This window comes from Pelodiscus sinensis, chromosome 14, assembly GCF_049634645.1.
Source record: "Pelodiscus sinensis isolate JC-2024 chromosome 14, ASM4963464v1, whole genome shotgun sequence".
Lineage (NCBI taxonomy): Eukaryota > Metazoa > Chordata > Testudines > Trionychidae > Pelodiscus > Pelodiscus sinensis.
The window spans coordinates 12613277-12634434 of NC_134724.1; the positions used below are offsets into that span (position 1 = coordinate 12613277).

Here is a 21158-nt window from a genome sequence, read left to right on the forward strand (position 1 = left end):
GACGGATTTTTTAGACAAGAAGTTTATTTCAGAAGGGTTCAGACTCCCACTGTCTCTTATTTATTACTGTTCCCTTCAGAACAGACCATGTGACGTCATTGACGGCAGTTGCGAAATCACAAATTCCAGAACAGGAACCAGGAACACTTTCCAAATTAGGCAAATGGTATTTGAAATAGCAGCAAATCAGCCATGAGAAAAAAAAAACCTTGGAAACGGCATAAAATAAATGAGGGAGCTTTCCAACGCTGTCCTGTATTAATTATTCCTCATTTCAAATACCCCCAAATTGCCCAGCATCCTGAAAATAAAGAGCTAGGATTGCAAAGACAATTCAGAATTCAGGGCCTGTGTTTGCAGTTTATTTATATGACACTAATCTATAACATTTTCCTAGGCAACTTAGAATACAATACAGTTGTAAAAGACTTAACACATTCAGAACATCAAATAATCAATAAAAGCCTCTTTGAAATAAAAGCACTTTCCCCCTGGTTGCTCATCTGTTAGAAAGAGTATAAAAAGGCCATCTGGGTACATGCAAGTGCTTTCCCAGCAAAGGGCCATCAGCTCATTCTACACACATCCCAGAGTTAGAAGGATGGTCTAACAACTGGGGTACCAGATCAGACGACCCAGGTTTAATTCCCTACTTCATCCCAGACTACCTATGTGACCTTGGCAAAGTTACTTCATCTCTCAGTTCCCCAACTGGAAAATGAGGACAGCACTTCTCTACAGGGTTATTGGCTTGGCTTGTTAGCCTTCCATTGAGCAAGATATTACAAATGGAGCAGGGTTTAGATATTATTTCTCCTAAAAGTCAGTCACTTGACATTTCTGTGGAACAAATGGAGAAAAGCCCAACTGGAAGCAATTTCCAGCCTGTTCGTGCCCCCATCCTACAGGATACACTATAGCAAGTGGACACCCATTTCACCCCCCCTTGGATCTTGCCCCCAGGGAACCTGGGGCTGCTCCATCCCCTAGACATCCACCCCTGCTGAGTCACCTCTCTGGCTGTGTTTGCAGAAGCCCCTGCAATCAGATTGTCCAGGCACGGGTGCACAATGCATCTTCAAGGCGTAACCCTTTGCTGCTCATGCTGTAGCTGTGGGACAGGAATTGGCTGGGTATTGTCAGTGGCCATTAGCAGGCTAGAGGTGTTACCTGCCTTTCACAACATTGTGGGCAGGAATGGACAAGCTACTTCCAAGCTATAGAAGTCAAGGGTAGAGGAAAGGAGAGGGAAGAGCTCTGCAAATACATGGGCCAAGTAATCCCTCCCTTTCCCCCATGTCCCTTGTGACTGGAAGCAGCTCCCATCCCTTCCCTCATGAACAGTGTGGAAAGGCTGCTGCTGGCCACATTTTAGTGGGAACCCTGGCAGAAATCTGGGAAGAAGGGTATGTGACCCTGCATGCCCCCCACACGTGTTGCTTCTGGAAGATGCAATGCCAGGCACCAGGAGGTGCAGGTCCATTCCAGGGGCACAACCAGGCATGGAGGGCCCCTGGAGGTTGGGTTGGGGCCCTCCAGGGAGGGAGGTTAGCAGGGAGGTTGGGTTGGTTGGTCACCCCACCCCTTGTGAGAGAGGTATATAGGAGTGTGTGTATGTGTTACCTCTCCCCACATGAACCCTGATGCCTTAAAGATAAGAAGGCAAATAAAAAGGATCCTGCTACAGTGTATTTCTTTTTAACAGGGGATCAATCAACTTGATGTTAATTTGAATGTTTGTACCTCATATTTCTGACTGGTTGACATTGAACTTGCTTGATGGTGAGTAATTTTACCAGGTGTCCTGCATTCAGCATAGGGAAATATGATCACTCTACACATGCTGATTTCCTCATGGCAGCATGAAGGCCCTGATCCAGCGCCCACTGGAGTCTGTGGAAAGATTCCCACTGACCTCAGTGGCGTTTGGATCAGGTTCTAAAGCCCTGTCCCTGAACACTCTTCCCCAGCAGTCTCAAGCTTTCTGCACTGGCCCAGCTCTGTATGTTTGCCCATGGCTCTTTCCAAAAGCTGGAGTCTGGCCTGTGTGTTCCTTGTGGGTCATAGGGCTGAACCGACTGGGCAAATGAACTACCTCTTGACCCTGCTTGGACCCATTTCCAAACTCAGTTCCCTCCTTCTGTGGCGAGGTAGGGATTCAAGGCTCCACAATGGAGCAGAACATTACTGAGTGCCAGGAAAGATCAAACAACAACAAAATCACAAGGAACCAGCCAACTGTGAAATGAGCACTGGAAATGGAGGCCAGTGAGTCCCAGCTAGACATGGAAGTTGAATGGGAGCGAGATATGAAAGAAATCATGGGAAGGACAAAGGTAAAATGGAGTTGACTACATTCCGCAAATGGATAACAACCTCATTGTCTTCTTTCTACCACACGGTCCCATATGAATCATATCTGCACATCCCAACAACAAAAAATTACTTCATAAAACCGCCCAAAGCAAACAAGGAGAATCTCTAGCTATATCATTTCCAAGTTGCCAGCAACACAGCTCATCCTGCTTGCATTGGCACGTCTGTGCCTTGTCTAATAGAGGAAGTCAAGAGTGACGTAGTGTGTTAATCTTTCCTACTGACTTTGAATGTCACGTTTTAGGAGATGGAAACATCTGGCAGATGAACGACGAAAGAAATGAAAATTAAACAATAGCAACAAAACCAAACAGGGAAACAGGTGACAGACGCACTGTCAAGATCATGAGAAAGATCCTGGATCCCCAACTGGCTGCTTTTAGGGCTCAGGAAGCAGAAAATAGGAAGTGACAGGCGCAACAGGAATGAAGATTTCAGGAATAAACCTGATTCAATCGCAATTGGTTTTTAAGCAATGTTGTGACTTTTGGTACAGGAGAGTCTCGTGATTCACAGACTTGCTATTTACAATTCTGCATATTTGCAGGTATCTCTCGTCCCATCCTGCATACCTGGCACCACCGTGAATGGCGAAAATTGCAAATCCTGGGGCCGCAGCTCCTGGCCGCCGCGGTGAATTCCCTTGGCTCCTGGGAGCCGCGATGAGTTCTGGAGCCCTGCAGGGAGATCACCACAGGGGCCGGGAGACACAGCTCCCAGTATTCATGAATTTCACCATTTGTGGTGGTGCCAGGAATGCATCCACTGCAAATGGCAAGGGTTTCCACTATTCTTTAATTTTAGGTTTTTCTATTAAATTTGTTTTTACAAAACCTACATTGCCAGTGACAGTGCCCCTTTAAAGTCCTGTACCAGGCTAGCTGTATCAATAGAAGACTGAGATGAGGTATAAGGGCTTACGTACAATACTATCCTGTCCCTCTGGCCTAGAGATGTTTCCGTGGCCCATCTATGCCAGGTGTCCGGTTTTCTCCCGGACTGTCTGCTATTCGGGTCCCCCTCTGGTAAAAAACCCCAGAAAATACCGGACATATACTGTTTCCCTCGGATGGAAGCCTGGCGGGGACAATTTTCCCCAGGCACGTCTGGCGCAGGCAGGGGAGTGAGGGAGTGCAGGGCCATTTAAAGGTGCGCGCCTTTTTTTTGATCAATAACTTTGGTCTCCCCCCTTTTTTGCTCAACAGAATTTTTTCTCTGTGTTTATGTTTTGGAGGGGTGGGGGTGTTTGGTAATTTTTGTTAAACCGTCTGGCAACCTAGGCCCACCCTGTCTTACCCCATCCAAAGCAGGAATGGCTGTGGTTGCTCTATGGCTAACCTTTCCCTTCCCAATTACTCACATATGTCAGAAATACTGGCGATAACTTCACTATGATGTATCCACTGGTTCCATCCTTTCTCCCACTCCTTTACTTGAGCATTGCAGGCTTAGGCCCTGATCCTGCCCTTGACTCTGTGTACAGAGATCCCTTTAGGGTTAGGGGGGCTGAAGCTCCCTTCCCTTTTCCTAGGGGAACATTGCTGAGTGTTTTCCTTTGTCAGGGAATGAGGGGAAAGTGCACAGTTTGCTGCATTCCTCACTCTGGCTGGGGAGCACAGGGGGCAGATGAACCTGGACTTGTCTCAGCTTGGGGACATACACCCCTTTCCCATCTGTGCCTTCTGGAGCTGCAGTGGCCTTGGAGAGGTGCTTCTCACATGACCCCATGTTGCTGTGGTAAGAAAGGTCTGGGGCGGTCCTCTTTCACTAGGGCAGCCTGCATTCTGAACCCCTCATCCCCAACCCCACCCCACTGCAAAGGTTTAAATGAAAAAAAAAATTGAGTTCAGGACCCAGATAACACTGGGTCAATCTTCTAATGACTAATATACAAATAGTCAATATAGATTTTTAAAAGGAATGTACTCCCTAACCCGAGTGATGCTTTTATTGGCTTGTTTTTAACTGAATGATGCTGTTGTTTGAAATGGTGACAGTTCTCCATTTACCTCCTTGTCCTTCCCCAAAGCCCTGTGTGACAAAGACCCACCCTCTGCTGAGACCCACTGGGCACAACTCCATCAAGTAGAGTCAGCTGAAGGAGAGCAACATGACTTGCTCCCGTTCCTGACGAGCATGGTACTTCCAGAACCCAGGCGTAGAGCTGGTGCTAGGGCACAAAGAAGGATGTGTGGCGGCAAAGACCAAAGGTCAAGCTTCATCATGACTATGCTGTTCAGGATGTGATCACAGCTGGGCTGGCCCCAAGGAGGCTCTTTCTGGTCCGTCAGTGGTTTAAATTCATTGGGCAGTTTAAGTAAATAGCATTGAAACTTTGAGAACAATGCAGTGAGGCAGCGTGCTCTGACAGAACCCAGATAATGCAGTAGGAGGTAGGAGCCCAGCTTTTTAATCAGATACAGTTTGAGGCTCCGTACCCTGTGCCATCTGATAGAGGCTGTCACACTGGACACCTCTACACCCCTTTCTTCTGCCTATGAGGGAGCCCCGTGTTTAAAGAAAACAATAGTGTCAGAGAGCGGGAAAGCAGAGAGGTGAGGTAGCTGCTGGCAAGCTTTCACAGAGCAGGCTGGGCCCAGCCCTGGGGTCATTGTTTACAAACAATAAATCATGCAAGGTTTGCTCACATAAACATTTCGGAAAAGTCTGCATCACCACTTTGACCTCCTGTCCAGCTGTTTTTTTGCTACATAGAGACAAACTGCAGTCCCACATCAGAAACTGAGAAATTGTTACAAATGCAAGTAGCAAACGGCAGATGGAACAATGACCAATTCAGACAATTCAGGGACTTTTTGCCCATTACATACGTCAATACTTCCTGATCCTGCAGAAATTCGCATAAAAACACAGGGTGTCTTTATTATAAAGTGGGTGGCATTTGATACAGCATCCTGATTGGCTGGAAAGGTTTATAAAAACAAGCATTATTTCATTGCTACATCTCAGATGTCTCCCCTGTGGCATCTCCATTTAGCATGGTGCTGTGACACCCACTTTTGAATGCTACCCTGACACACTAACCTTAGAAAGTTGTCATGGCCTCATAAAGTCTAACAAAATCTTTTTCTTCATTTCAATTACAGCTCCCTCCCTCCTTCCAAGACTGCCTTCTAGTTTTAAAAGCCCAAACAACCCCACACTAGTGCAGGATAACTCAAAAAAGGTGAAAGCCTCCCATAAAAACCTAGCCAATTGTGCAATATTGTAACTTTAATAAGAAGAATTCCCCCGCCCCCCAACACTATCTGATACCCATTTGTGCTTAAATAATAAGAGGGACAGTTAATGTATCTTTTGTTTTGGCTAATATAATTTTTCATCTGTTGGATACAGGAATTTAATTCAGGGTAATACTGAGACACGGGTTATACAAGGGGAGATGATTCCAATGTTCCCTTCTGACTCTATAATTTAGGAGACGGAAAGTGAAATTGACTAGTCAAGTCCTAGTCATTCCCTACTCTGAACTTTTCAAGTCATGCTGTTTGTATGGTTTAGTCAATAGGACTACATACATGCTTGAAATTAACATATGTCCAATTATTTACAGAATCAGGGGCTCAGACTGCAAAGCTCTTCAGAGCAGGGACTCTTTGGATCTATATGTTAGTGAGTAATAGATATTAATGCTAGAAACTAACTAGATACCACAGTGAATCCAACTGACCACTGTCATTGTTCAAACCCAAAGTAAATAACAGCATGGGCAATGAAAAATAAAGGTATGTCAAAATTCTTCCCATTGTAATGATCTAAATTGTTGATACTAATAACACAAGGAAAGATTTTAAAATTTATATTGTTTATATCATGATAATATCCCTTTAAATAAGACACCTCATCTTATATTTGGACAGTTGTTGCATGCTGTAATTAAAAAACAATTGTTGTTAATCAGAAAGTAATAGAGGAATAAGGGGCAGATGAGTTTTTAAGGCACACAATGGGCCATGGTGATCCTGTGTTACTCCCTGAATACATGGGTATAACTAGGAATGAGAATGTGTATCTGGTTACGGTTAACCAGTGGGGGCTGGACCATCTCCCCGCTTACTGTGGTCTGGAACTCGCTGTGGACAGGGGCTGCTCCACCTGGGCCCTGGTAGGGGGGACCAGAGGCAGGGGCTACTCCAGCCTGACCAGTGCAGCTCCTGCCTGTCGTGGGGAAGCGCTCCAGCCCAGCAGTGGGGAGTGCCCTCCCCCCCACCATCTCCTTTAATTGGTTAACTGATCAACCAATATGTTTGACCGGTTAACCAATTAAATAGGATTTTACATCCCTAGGCATAACAGGGAAAAAGTTAGCCCTATCTGTTTTCAGATCAGTGTCTCTATGGGTATGTCTACACTACAAAGTTAATTCGAACTAACGGACATTAATTCGAATTAACTTTGATAGGCGCTACACTAGCGCTCTGCTAGTTCGAACTTAATTCGAACTAGCGGAGCACTTAGTTCGAACTAGGTAAACCTCATTCCACGAGGACTAAGCCTAGTTCGAACTTACTAATTCGAATTAAGGGGTGTGTAGCCCCTTAATTCGAACTAGTGGGAGGCTAGCCCTCCCCAGCTTTCCCTGGTGGCCACTCTGGCCAACACCAGGGAAACTCTATTGCCCCCCTCCCGGCCCTGGACCCCTTAAAGGGGCACGGGCTGGCTACGGTGCCCGTGCCAGGTGCAAGCCTGCCAGCACCCAGCCAGCAGACCCTGCACCTGGCACGGGTCGAGCCAGCCACCCGATGCCACCCAGCCCTCCCCCTCTTCCCGGGACCAGGCTGGCGGCTCCTGGGAGCTTGCCCGGGACCGCAAGAGGCGGGCACCCGCCTGGTTTAGTGCGGACATCGTGGACGTAATCCACGACCTCCGCACTAGGCACAGGAAAGTGGCCTTCTAGGGCAGGAGAGCTGCCAGCCTGGCCACCCAGGAGCAGGTGTGCATGAAAATCAAGGTGGTCCACTGAGGCCCTCGACCCTGAGCCCTGAGCTTACAATGGCCGTACTGGGTCAGACCAAAGGTCCATCTAGCCCAGTAGCCTGTCTGCCGACAGCGGCCAACCCTAGGGACCCTGGAGGGGATGGACCGACGACAGTGACCAAGCCATTTGTCTCGTGCTATCCCTCTCCAGCCTTCCACAAACTTTGGGCAGGGACACCACTCCTACCCCCTGGCTAATACCACTCCATGGACCCAACCTCCATCACTTAATCTCACTTCTCTTTAAACTCTGTTCTAATTCTAGCCTTCACAGCATCCTGCAGCAAGGAGTTCCACAGGTTGATTCTTTGCTTTGTGAAGAACAACTTTCTGTTACTAGTTTGAAGCCTGCTACCCATTCCTTTCCTTTGGTGTCCTCTAGTCCTTCTATTATGGGAACTAATGAAGAACTTTTCTTGATGCGCCCTCTCCACCCCACTCATGCTTTTATAGACCTCTATCCTATCCCCCCTCAGTCTCCTCTTTTCTAAACTGAAAAGTCCCAGTCTCTTTAGCCTCTCTTCATATGGGACCTGTTCCAAACCCCTGATCATGTTAGTTGCCCTCCTCTCTCCCACCCTCTCTCTTCCCCTCTCCCACCTCCTTTTCCCAGTCTCCCCGAGTTTTGTTCAATAAAGAAAGATTCTATTTTTGACCACACGTTTTCTTTATTTTGTACATCAGGAAGGGGGGCTAGGGAAGGGTAAGTGGAAGGAGGTGAGGGAGGAATGGGGTACGAGCCCCCGATGGGGAGGACTGGGCTGGCTCTGCGGGCTTCTGGGGGTGGAAGCTCTCCTGCAGCCCCCCAATTACTCCCTTTTCCCAGATGGCAGCCTGCGGCAAGTGCAGCCGGTCTGATGGCCAAGTGCTGTGATGTGCACTCAGGGCACTCCAAGCCAGGACTGCTTTGCAAGCAGGGCACCCCTGAGAACTATCTGTCCGGGGTAGGGGGTCGGGTCCCTTTAAGCACAGCCCTCGGCTAGCCTAAGGCAGCAGCTCCACGCTCTAAGTCCTCATGTGATGCCCTGCTGGCACTGCTTCCGGCCATCCTTAACCCCGGTTCAGGGTCCACTTAATGTGGACATGCTAGTTCGAATTAGCAAAACGCTAATTCAAACTAGTTTTTTAGTCTGGATCCGTTAGTTCGAATTAGCTTAGTTCAAATGAACTAATTCGAACTAAGTTAGTTCGAATTAGCGCTGTAGTGTAGACATACCCTATGCGAAAACAAAACAAGAGAATTGACCTCCCCTGCCAAACAGATGACATGTATAGAGAATGCAGAATGGTTTCTAAACAGGATGTTTTGTGAGCTGGCCCAAGCTTAGGAAACCCATCCAGCTGCTCTGAATGGTGAATTGCAAAACATCTCAAGTAATAATAACAGACATAGTTTCAAGGACTAGCTCCTGCACCCGCATGTAGCCTCCTGAACGCACATGGGTGCTGTGGTTTGCTTGCACAGAACTATTGTAGAATCGAGCCCTGTGATTCCAAGTGAGAATGAGACATTGTGACTTAAAAAAAGCCTACATGTGCGTGTACTGGTAGATATTTGAAAATCATCTCCCCCTTCATTTACTTCCATTGGCATCAAGTGAAGCTGTTGCTGAGGACATAACAGGCATTGTGAACTCCACACTTTTGATAATGGTACACAGATATGTATTTGTACTACAGTCATAGCTAACAGAGCCTTTAACCCACTAATCCATGCCAGGCAGGAAATGCTTTTGGTACTTTCTCTACGATTAAGCATATGAGTAACTTTACTCTCATAAGCAAATCTAGATGGTTCAATGGGCCAGTTGAAGACCTGCTGCGGTGAGTTACATCCATCTGTTGGGCTCTTTGCAGGGATTTCTCTCACTTTCCTTGGCAGCAGTGTTCCCTGTAACCTGTGCGCTTGTGAGGCTGCTCAAAGGGAGATTCAAATTAAGGATGTTAAAATGAGGTTAATTGACTGGTCGACAGAATTTCTATCGACTAGTCAACTAATTGATAGGCTCTTCCGCATTCCTCCTTTGAAATGTACAAGAGCCCCCAAAGGAGGAATGTGGAACTCCACGTACAGCCCAGGGCCAGCGGGAAGTCCCACTGACTCCGGTCTGCATGTGGGTTCCTGATTTGAAATTCAAGAGTCCCCCACTGACCCCGGGCATATGCTACGCTGCATGCTGCTAGGCGTCCAGGGCACGTCCCTGGAATCCAGAATCAGCTGGGGACTCCACAGATCAGCTGTGCGGCGGGCTGCCCCTTTAAAACGCCGCCTCTGCAGCTCAAAGGGGCAGCCATGGAGCCTAGGGTCAGCTGGGGACTCCCAGCTGACACTGGGCTCCCTGTGCCATTTCCCCGGAACTCGAGATCAGCTGGGGAAATGCTGCAGGGAGCCGGGGTCAGTTGGGGAGTTCCCAGCTGATCCCCAGGCTCCACTGCAGCTGCCCCTTTGAATTGCCGCAGAGGCGGCATTTTAAAGGGGCAGCCCTTGAGCCCAGGGTCAGGTGGGGAGTCCCTAGCTGATCCTGGGCTCCACGGCTGCCCCTTTGAAAAGTGCACAGGCAGCATTTTAAAGGGGCAGCTGCTGCACAGATGATCCACATATCAGCTGTGCAGTGGCTGCTCCTTTGAAAAGCCCCCTGAGGTTTTTAAAGTGTCACTTTGAAGTATCCCTTTCTCCCCTTCCCCCCCACTTTGCTGCCTCTATTTTATAGAGGCAACAAAGGGGAGGATACCGTCGACTAGTCAAAATACTATCCGATAAGCAAATGCTTACACTGCTTTACAGCCAAAATGCTTCTGAAATAAATGTAGTCAAACTTTACTAATTCTGGGTCACTGAGAACGAAAATGATGCTTAAAATTGTTGATTGGCTCTAGTTTTCAAGATATGCTATTGGGTCAGTATATACGACCCTTGACTTGCGAATGGCGGAGGATAAGTGAGTTATAAAGGGAAGGGATCTCAATTTAAACCAGAAATGACTAAAATACATCTTTGACTGGATCTATGAATAAATCTATGACTGGGTTTGGACAGTACGTGCTTTTTAGGCAAAACAATTAATGATGCAATCTGAAGCTGGTATTGCGTCATACAGTATATGAATTGCATCATGTTATTCCTAGAAGTCAGGGATGTTTTGCTGCATAATGGCAATGTTTTGCCATCAATTCCAGTTGGTCATGCAGTCCATATGAAGGAAACCTATGACAACATGAAACAACTTTTGAGGTGCGTAAGCTATGACCAACATCAGTGGCAGCTTTGTGGCGATTTGAAGGTTGTTGCTCTATTGCTTGGACTGCAGACTGGATACACAAAGTACTGCTGTTTTCTCTGTGAATAGTGATAGAAATGTAGCCGTGAATCTCTGTGAATGGGATAGTCGTGCAAGAGATTCCCACTACATCAAGATAGATTGGCCACTCCGACAGTCATTGGAGCCTGGGAGGAAAAGAGTTCAGCATCCACCACTTGTTGAATCAAGGAAGATTTTGTTACCACCCTTACACATCAAGCTGGGTCTGATGAAGAACTTTGTCAAGGCCATGGGCAAAACACAAGCAGCTTTCAAGTACCCCTGTGGAAAATTTCCAAGGTTAAGTGAAGCTAAGATAAAGGAAGATGTCTTTGTTGGTCCTCAAATTCATGAACTTCTTCGAGATGATGCATTTGACCATGCACTGCGTGGCAAGGAAAAGATGGCATGGAAAGCCTTCCAGTTAGTGGCAATACATTTTCTTGGAAACAAGGCAGACAACTACAGGTTGTTGTTGGAAAACCTCCTCAAGGCGTACAAAAGCCTTGGTTGCAACATGTCACTAAAGATACATTTTTTGCATTCTCATCTAGATTTTTTTCCACCGAACTGCGGAGCAGTGAACAACGAGCACGGCGAGCGATTTCACCAAGACATTGCAACAATGGAGAAACGCTATCAGGGCAAATGGAGCCCATCAATGCTTGCAGACTATTGCTGGACAGTGACAAGAGATGCTTTTATTGAATACAAGAGACAAGCCAAGAAGTGCCAAGTAGACACTGAATAGGACTAAACTATGTACATAATAGTTTTTTGCCTTTTGTTTCATAATAAATTTTATTTATATAACCCTTTTGCTGATTTTTTAAGTGCTACATAAACAGGACAGGTGAAATATTGTCATGTAAAGCAACCATGAACACATGAAAAGACCTAGGTTTACAATTTATGATTAAAACTCTACTATCTACACAATATACATAGACGTAAAATGTAAAAACTTAAATATCTTGGAAACATTAGCCAAGCAGTTGTTTTAATTGTCATATTTGAATTCAGCACATCAAAATACATAATAAATAGCACATTTTATCTCTGAAGCAGACGACTTCTAAAAAATTGTAGACCAGTGTTAACAGAGAGTTGACTAGTCGACTAGTCTTTTACATCCTTAATTCAAATGCTGCTCGGCTGATTAGCAGAGCACCCATAGCTAGGTTTTTTGTTTCTATTGGTGGTGCACATTCATACACACGTTGGTTTACACAACATTTTATTCAACACACAAATGGAAAAAATCCGCACATGGATGGAAAAGATTAGAGGGAACATTGCTTGGCAGGCCATTAGAATTATTGTCCCTTTCATTCCCATTTCCTTCCTGCAATCAGCTGCTCTCCCCCATGGCTGTTAGGTAGGTGGGCAAGTAGCCATTGCAGGCTGTAGCTTCTCCTCACTTCATTAGTCTCTTTTTCCTTTGAGGGAGAGAGAGTGGGAAATGGAAGAGCAATTGGAAAGTAAAAAATGGGAGAAAGTCTTGGCCTGTCCAGCAGTTTCTGCAAAAATATCCCCTGTAATCTCCCTGTCAACCTTGGAATTGAGATGAGGGAAGGGGGACCCAGCAGAGGGACAAAGGTGTTTGAGGGAGAGGGATAGCTCAGTGGTTTGAGCATTGGCCTGCTCAATGCAGGGTTGTGAGTTCAATCCTTGTGGAGGCCATTTAGAGATTTTAGGGCAAAAATTTGTCAGGGATGGTATTTGGTCCTGCTGTGAAGGCAGGGGACTGGACTCAATGACCTTTCAAGGTCCCTTCCAGCTCTAGGAGATAGGCAATCTCCATTAATTTATAAGAAAGTACAAAGGAGAGCACAAAGGGGCATGGGATGACTAGGACAAGAATGATCTGTGTGGCAATGTGCATTCTTTCTTTAAAACTGTACCAGGTGGCCAAGCAGGCAGGCTCGGGGAGGTTCTAAGGAGCTCAGCAGAGGTTGGGTAACTTGAAGAATAATTCTGTTCTTGCCTGTAGGTTCTTTGTTCAGTGTTAGAAAAAGGTGGCTGTCTCTGGGATGTGTTACTATTGTCCCGTGGCAGGATTCCAGGAGCCCCGCCTAGCATCAGTAGGGCTATGTCTAGACTACATCCCTCTTTTGAAAGAGGGATATAAATGAGCCTGATCAAAAGTGCAAATGAAGCGTGGATTTAAATATCCCGTGCTTCATTTGCATATTTGTGTCCGATCGCTGTTTCGAAAAAGGGTATTTTGAAAGTGAAACCGCAGTCTAGATGTGGTTCTTTTGAAAAAAAAAATCCTTTTTCGAAAGAACCCGTACTCCTCATTTTTTCAGGAAAGAGGGATGTAGTCTAGATGAGCCCTAAGAGGAAAGCTCTTGTCCTGGGAAAGAAAAAAACACATGTGAGAGATCTGTTCATCTGAGGAAATGGGGTTTGCCCATGAAAGCTCCAGATACTATGTATTTATACTTCTATTAGTCTTTAAGGCAGGCATGTCCAACAGGCGTCTGGGAGGCCGCATGCGGCCCGATCAAAGTTTTCTGTGGCCCTCCACTACCTTTTAAAAAAGAATAAAGTGCGGCCCACTGGCTGTTCAGAGCACGTGGCCAAGTACAGATCACAGCTGGCTGGCCGCTCTCCACACGGCACCGCAGCGACTGCTCATGGCCGGCCAGGCAGCTCTGCGCTTGGCGCTCCAGCACGTGCTCACGGCTGGTCAGGCCACTCTGCACAGGCATCAAGTGCCTGCTCACAGCTGGCCGCTGTACTCACACTGCCCCAGTGCCTGAGGAAGAAGTGTGTGGCGGCGATGTGGTGACGGCGGCTCCGGGACCCAGGCATTAGGTTGGGAAGAGGCTGGGAGTGCCTGGCTCTGGGGGAGGGGAAAGGCATTAGGTTGGGGGTGCCTGGCTCTGGGGGAGGCATTGGGTTGGGGGGGGGGGCTGGGAGTGCCTAGCTTTGGGGCAGAGGGAAGGCATTAGGTTGGGGGTGCCTGAGGGGTGTCTGGCTCTGGGGGAGGAGGGAGGCATTAGGTTGGGGGTGGGGTGGGGGGTGCCTGGGTCTGGGGGAGGGGGAAGGTGTTAGACCACAGCCCTTTAGCTCTTCTCCTTGTACAAGCATACAATTTAGTGTTAATTGCATGGTGTCACATACTGTTTCTCAAATAATATGATAGCATACAGTTTTTTTCCACCAAATGAAATGGAATGGAATCAAGAGTACTGTAATATATACACACACAAGGGGCTGATTTGTGGTTCCCAGATAAATGTTCATATGTCCTGAGTTTTAAGTACCTAACTGTACTGTGTTAATATTTGTCATATGATTTCCTTGGAATGTAGGCATTGCCAAATCAGCCAGTGGAACCTGCTAGTCTAGCTCGGTATTGTAGTTACAAAAGTGGCCAATACAAGATGTGTCATAGGATGGGGTGTGAGTGTGTTTGCATATGTCCACAAGAAACTACAGTGGACAGTTATCCCTGGACAGGAAATGTTTCTTTTTCACTCCCATCAGTTTATTGCCGGCTTATGCTCTGAAACATGAGTGGGTTTTAATCTGTTTTTTATCCTACCTATGGTATTTTAGATGTTTTCATTATCAATAAGCCTTCATCCTTTTACAAATCTTACAAACTTTTGACCTCACTGCTATTTAATGGCAACGAGTTCCACAGATGAATTGGGTAAAAAAAGTTTTCTTTTATCAAATTTTTTGTCATGTTTTGGCTGTTTGCTCATCAATTCCCACTTTGCACACCTTATAGCTATCTTACATTTTACCTATCCTTATTTCACTTTCTGCTCTATAGACTTAACTTGAGATGGGTTTCCAATTTCTGAAGGCTACCCATTTGACTCAAATAACATTTGCTTTAAAAGTAAAAAAGGAAAAGGAAATTATCTAGTTTTATATCTAAGAAGTACCAGCCAGTCAAGGGTAATCGGGGCATACCAATATTGCTAATAAATATGCACTTGTACATCAGTCAGCCAAAGGGCAATTAACTTGTTAGTCTTGCATGGAATATTACATATACCTTTGAAAGTGCAAAGTTTAAGAAATCCTAAGGATAGCATAAAGGCCAGCTTTGCAAGCCACTTGATTCGTTTTGGTAATCCTTCTGGGGACAAATAGACACTTAGAGCAGGTGGGGGAAAGGGTGTATGGATGCAGAATAAGGCAGCCAACACAGATGTCATATTTAGATTCCAGGGCAAAAAAAGAATCAGTATGTACCTGGTCTACACTGTGTTTCTTTACAGAAAATTCAAAGGCTATTGTTTGCCAGGCTGAAGCAATTATTCTGAAATATGAGTGTCTCCCTTATTGTTTTGGTGTAAACTTGTTTTTATTTCAACAAAACAAGGTATGGATCATAAAAATAATTCAAAAGTACCTTAAATTTACATTTGAAAATTATAAAATTATATATGAGCAAATAACAATTTTACACATCAAATGACTGTATTACATTCCAACAAAACCTGAAAAAATATTACACAATATACCTAACACATAATCTATACTCGTAAAGAATTGTGACTTTCCGATAGAAGGACATTGGCAGCTCTGAAAACGATCCCTTTTCGTTTGTGTGGCTTCGAGTTTGACATAGAATCATAGAACCATAGGACTGGAAGGGACCTCAAGAGGTCATCGAGTCCAGCCCCCCGCCCTCAAGGCAGGACCAAGCTCCGTCTACACCATCCCTGACAGATGTCTATCTAACCTGTTCTTAAATATCTCCAGAGAGGGAGATTCCACCACCTCCCTTGGCAATTTATTCCAATATTTGACCACCCTGACAGTTAGGAATTTTTTCCTACGCTTAGGTGCCACAGGACCCCTGCGTGAGAGATGTGAGTCAGGAGGGGCCTGGCCTTTCTTCGCGCTGGCCAGCGAATCCCGTGCAGGTGCAGGTGCCCAGTCTCCTGGCAATGAGCCCCCCTTGCACTTGTGTTGTTTCAGCGTGGGACGGTGCTGGGCTAACACGGGCACGATGGGACAAGTGCCCCAGCAGGCTGGCAGCAGGGGGGCTCCCTGGTGGGGGGGGCACCCTGCCGCTCCTGGGGGGCGGGGAGCTGCAGGACTGGGTGGGGGCGCAGGGCTCCCCTTTCCCCGAGGCACTGGGGGGGGGGGGGTGAGATCTCCCCGCCCTTAGGGCTGGGGGGGCAGGGCGGGTGCGGCTGCGCCCCACGTGGGCCGGGCCGGGAGGCGGCGCCGCGCGGGGGAGCCGGGCCCGCCGTGTGTCGCAGGCGGAGTGGAGCCCGGAGCCCGGGCAGGATGCGCCTCGCCGCCCCGCTGCTGCTGCCGCTGCTGCTGCTGCTGCTGGCCGCGCCCCCCGCCCGCGCCCGCCGGGAGCCCCCCGCGCCGGGGCCGCCGCAGGCCGCGCAGGGCCCCGCCAACGCCACTCGGCCGCCGCCCGAGCCCCTGAGCGCGCCGGGGAACCGCAGCGGCGCCCAGCTCAGCCCCCTGCCCGCGCGGCCCCGGGACCTCTTCGCGCTCAAGGCCGCGGTGATCGGGGCGTGCGCCCTCAGCGCCGGCCTCATCGGCTGCCTGCTGCTGCGGGTCTGCAGGTACCGGCCGGGGGGCAGGGCGGGGTCCTCGCCGGGGGGCGCTGCCTTCCGGACCGCCCGGGGGGGCCTCTCCCCCCGAGACTGGGGGCGCTGCTCTCTGAACCGCCCGGGGGGGCCTCTCCCCCCGAGAATGGGGGCGCTGCCCTCTGTACCGCCCGGGGGGGCCTCTCCCCCCGAGAATGGGGGCGCTGCTCTCTGTACCGCCCGGGGGGGCCTCTCCCCCCGAGACTGGGGGCGCTGCCCTCTGTACCGCCCGGGGGGGCCTCTCCCCCCGAGACTGGGGGCGCTGCCCTCTGTACCGCCCGGGGGGGCCTCTCCCCCCCGAGAATGGGGGCGCTGCCCTCTGAACCGCCCGGGGGGGCCTCTCCCCCCCGAGAATGGGGGCGCTGCTCTCTGTACCGCCCAGTGGGGGCCTCCCCCCGAGAATGGGGGCGCTGCTCTCTGTACCACCCAGTGGGGGCCTCTCCCCCCCGAGACTGCGGGCGCTGCTCTCTGTACCGCCCAGTGGGGGCCTCTCCCCCCGAGAATGGGGGCGCTGCTCTCTGTACCGCCCAGTGGGGGCCTCTCCCCCCCGAGACTGGGGGCGCTGCTCTCTGTACTGCCCAGTGGGGGCCTCTCCCCCCCCCCGAGACTGGGGGCGCTGCCCTCTGTACTGCCCAGTGGGGGGCCTCTTCCCTCACCGAGACTGGGGGCGCTGCTCTCTACCCCCAAGTAGGGGGCCCTCTTCTCCCCACTGAGAGTGGGGGCGCTGCCCTCTGTACCTCAAGTGGGGGGCCCTCTTCCCCCCCTTCTGAGACTGGGGGCGCTGCCCTGGGTATCCCATGGGTTGGGGGCCCTCTTCCCCCTCCCGCCCACAGATATTGGAGGGCACTGCTCTCTCTGACCCCTGGTGTGGGGTTCTCTTTCCATGGAGACACTCTCCTCATGGAGAGGGACACTGTTCTCTGTACGCCCTGGGGGGAGCTCCTCTCTGCCCTTACTACTAACAGAGTGCCTCTCTGTTGATAGACCTCAGAGGTTTCCCAGGATTTGTATTCATGGAGTGGTAAGGTGAGTCAGTGCTGGGCTAACATATGTCCCAAGGTGCACTTGACCACAGCAGCACCATCACCTTTCTAGGCTGAGAGTCAAGGTCTGTGGTATGTGACCTGAAAAGGTAAAGCTTCCATGGCCTTTTTGGTAGGGTATGTCTGCCCATACAACGCTGCAGTGGCGCTGCTGTACCCAGACTGCAGTACATCTGGTGAAGACACTCTGTGTTGGGAGAGCGGCATACACCTCGCCCTGCAAATGGCAAAAGCTATGTTGATGAGAATAGTGATAGAAATGTAGCCGTGTTAGTCTGGTGTAGCTGAAACAAAATACAGGACTATGTAGCACCTTAAAGACTAACAAGATGGTTTATTAGGTGATGAGCTTTCGTGGGTCGAAAACTCATCACCTAATAAACCATCTTGTTAGTCTTTAAAGTGCTACATAGTCCTGTATTTTGTTTCATGTTGATGAGAGACGCTCTCCTGCCATCATAGCGCTGTGCATACAAGCGTTAATAGTGGCATAATTTTTGTTGCTCTGGGCGTGGAATATTCACACCCCAGAGTGACACGTGTTTTGCCGACATCGCTGGTAGCGTAGACAGAAAAGCTGAAGAGTACTTTCCCCTGGAATTAAGGAATCCAGCTGACAGGGGAGGGAAGTAGGTGAGAAGGCAAGTTCAGGCCAGCCCCTACTGTACCTAGTTTGTAAAATGCCCTTACTCCATTGTCAGAAAGGGGTTATGAAAATGGAAAATAAAATGCTTATAGCTTTGAATTGTTTAGTTCCCATTTCTTTCCAGTGTACAGTACTCTCTTCTCAATGAAGAAGTATTGTTCTGTTTCGTTAGCTAAGCCACGAATAAGCTCTCTTGAAATAATTGCCAGAAGATGAGTGTTCATGTGCTGTAAAGTCTAGTGTCCAGGCACAGCAAAGACTCTAGTTCTCACTTGAAAATAGATTTCCCAATAGTCCTCAATAACCTCTAAGTGTTAACGGCTGCCTTATGTGCCAGGTACCTGAGGCACAATTCCCTGCCTACCACAGCCTCTACCTGACACCCTGATTTGCCTTTGTGAGTTTGGTACTATTTGAACATCACAGGGTTATGTGAGTGTAAGTGCTAGAGTGAGGGAAATACAGGGAAGCATATAGGGGGAATGCAGTTTTTAACTGGGGTAAGTGATTTAATCTAGTGTTTATCAGGAATAAAACCATTATTCTACTCATCAGCATTTATAGAATGCTTGCCTATTTGTGCCCCCTCTGTGTTGTCCAGTGCTTGTGATTAGAGAAGTGACAGGAGACTCTTCGCTGTACCTATTGAAACTTCAGCTCTGACTCTATTGATATCCCTTTTTGAACATTCTGCTTTGGATAAAACATCTTTTTATAAGTTTGTGGTGTTGTGAAACTGCTATAACTTTGAAAGAGGTGTCATTAAAACACCCCAAATTTCCCTGAGTGGTTTTTCCACCCCAGTTTTAAAATAAACTTAAAGCTGAAAAATGGAGTGAAAACATTCTTTATCAATAATTTAGGTGGGGAGTTGGTTTCTTCTGGTTCAGCTCACTTTGTCAAGTATCCAAAGGGCATCCTTTTTGCATGTGTGTGCAGATGACACATTGAAGGGAGTTGAGGTGCAGTTACCTGACTGGAGTGTACAGCTGAAACGAAGTTTTGCTTACTGCTGAGATAAGAATTCAGCACTAGGATAAAGCCCAGATAAATGGAGTGAATTTGGGCACAGAATTAGGGTTAGATGGAATTCTAGGCCGTAGAACTGCTCTGTGGCCAGTTGTGCTGCCTGGGTGCTACATTAGCCTTCCACTGCTGCACAGTGTGGTTGGTTGGACAGGAGGGTGAAAGGGCTGGTTAGTGGATCCGCCTCTGTTCTCCACCCAAGTCCACTGGGTTGATGGAAGCCTTGGCAGAACACTGCTCTGCAGCCTGGTAGAATCCTTGTATATTTTTTTCTCGCAGCATAATGCCAGCAAGTACATTGCATTCAACTTCCTTTCCTGTAGAAATTAGGTTGTAACCAGAATGTGCTCTGTCACACTGTAATACTAAATGTTTTTATACTGTTGTATGCTGGAAAGAACACAAGCAAGTCAAACTCAGTCACGTTAGGCTATGCCTATGCTGTAGCGCTATTTGGGATACTGGAGGTATCTCAAAATAGCACTTCCATGTCTTTTGAGGGGGCCAGTTATTTTGAAATATAACGGGCTCGCTATTCCAATGTCCCTGCAAACCTCATTCCATGAGGATTAAGGGACGTTTCAGAATAGTGATTTATTTCAAAATAAGTCTGTGTAGACAGTGCCAAATTTTGAAATAAACGATTTCAAAATTAACTTGAAATAAGCTGCGCAGTTTGCGTAACTCAGTTTGCACCACTTATTTCAAGCTACGGGGTGCAGTGTAGACGCACACTTAGAGAGATGATCTCTATACTAGCTTGTTGCTGAGAACTGCACCTTTCATATAAAGTGTTTATCAGTTGTTATTTCTGTGGTGGTAGCAGCTAGATGTCTATATGTGCTAGGCATTCTATGTACATACAGTAAAGGAAGTTGCTCAGTCACCTGACCATCTTTGAGAGCATTTGGCTCTGGTCTGCTCACTTCTGACTTCCTGGTGGAGCACTACTAACGTTCAATAGTTAACAGGAATTCTTTCTAACAGGTATGTACAAAAGAAAACAATCTGCAGGGCTGAGTCATCTAACTCGCTCTCTTGGAGACTATGGTTGCTTGTGGAAAGTAGAAATTGGGCAATAAAGGTAGTTGAACAGGTGTATTTTGTGAATTCTTCCTCCACCTACTCACAGACATCTCTTCTGCAGTCAGGTGGCAGTTCCAGCTGGCTGTTCTAGTTCTTCCCTGCCTCTCAGGTCTTTGTAATTTTAATGTATTAATTTTGATGAGCAGAGTTTACATGAATACTGTTCTTAAAAGGCTTCCTTCTATAAATGAACCCTTTGAAACTAGGGCATTTAATAAATCTGTCCCAGTGAACAAACTTCAAAAGGTTGGCAGATACTTGTCAGTGACTAGCATAGCATAGCAAGATTCAGCTTGTCCATGGCAAGTAATTTAATTGAGAGGCAAGCAAATAAAACATATTTTAAAAAATCCTTCTTATCACTTTCATCTATTCATCCAGCCTTCCAGAATTGTCATGGGATTATACATCTGAACAGCTGTTAGACACCTGGGCAAGTTAGACTAGTGCAGGGATGGGCAAATACCTGCCTGCGGGCTGGATCCAGTTCACAGGGTTAGTTTGTCTCTGGCGAGTCCCCACCTCCATGTTTACCTGCACCGTCACAGGTATCGGAAGATCGCAGCTCTAGTTAGCTGCGATTGGCTGTTCACAGACAATGCAAGCAGCGGGAAGTGGCGTCATGGTCAGCAACGCTTCCCGCTGCTCGTTTTGGCTGTGGGCAATTAGCAGCCAACTAGAGCAGCGATCCTTCGATACCTGTGGAGGCGCAGGTAAACATAGCTGCGGTGGCCTGCCAGGGACTAATTCTGTGGGCTGCTGGTTTTTTATTTTCCCACCCCTGAACAAGAGGCAGCATAGTCTGCCAGTAAAATTGGTGTAAGGTAATCTGAATTTTGAATATAGCTCTTTAGCTAATTGGCCTTGGACAAGTTTAGATTTGCTGCCTCAGTTTCTCCATATTTAAAAAGAGAGCTCAGGGTTGACATTCTTAATATTTTCCAAGGGGAAAAAAACCATGCAGCAGAAAACTTAGCCTTTGGAGTCTTCTTTCTACATCTTGCAGAAGCCATAGGGGACACAAGCCCAATTATTTTAGAAAATTCTTTGCAAGTCACCTTTACCAGCGAGCACTGCTGGGCTCTTCCAGGCCAAACTC

General features: G+C 47.7%; 1 protein-coding gene across 6 annotated transcripts in view; it reads left to right on the forward strand.

The window, feature by feature from the left end:
- Positions 1-21158, forward strand: part of FAM174B (family with sequence similarity 174 member B) — a 173555-nt gene that overhangs the window by 75810 nt on the left and 76587 nt on the right. For 2 of the 6 annotated variants that reach the window (XR_012895722.1, XR_012895721.1), the window contains exon 1: positions 15730-16234. The exons of 1 other annotated variant lie outside the window; for it this stretch is intronic. Coding sequence is in view for 2 of the 5 variants with exons in the window: in XM_075897016.1 (XP_075753131.1) it covers positions 15942-16234 (293 nt within the window). In the remaining 3 variants the exon portion in view is untranslated. Of the gene's footprint in view, positions 1-15712; positions 16235-21158 lie in introns of those variants that run through there. 3 more of the 6 variants (XR_012895723.1, XM_075897016.1, XM_075897017.1) reach the window with 3 other exon arrangements.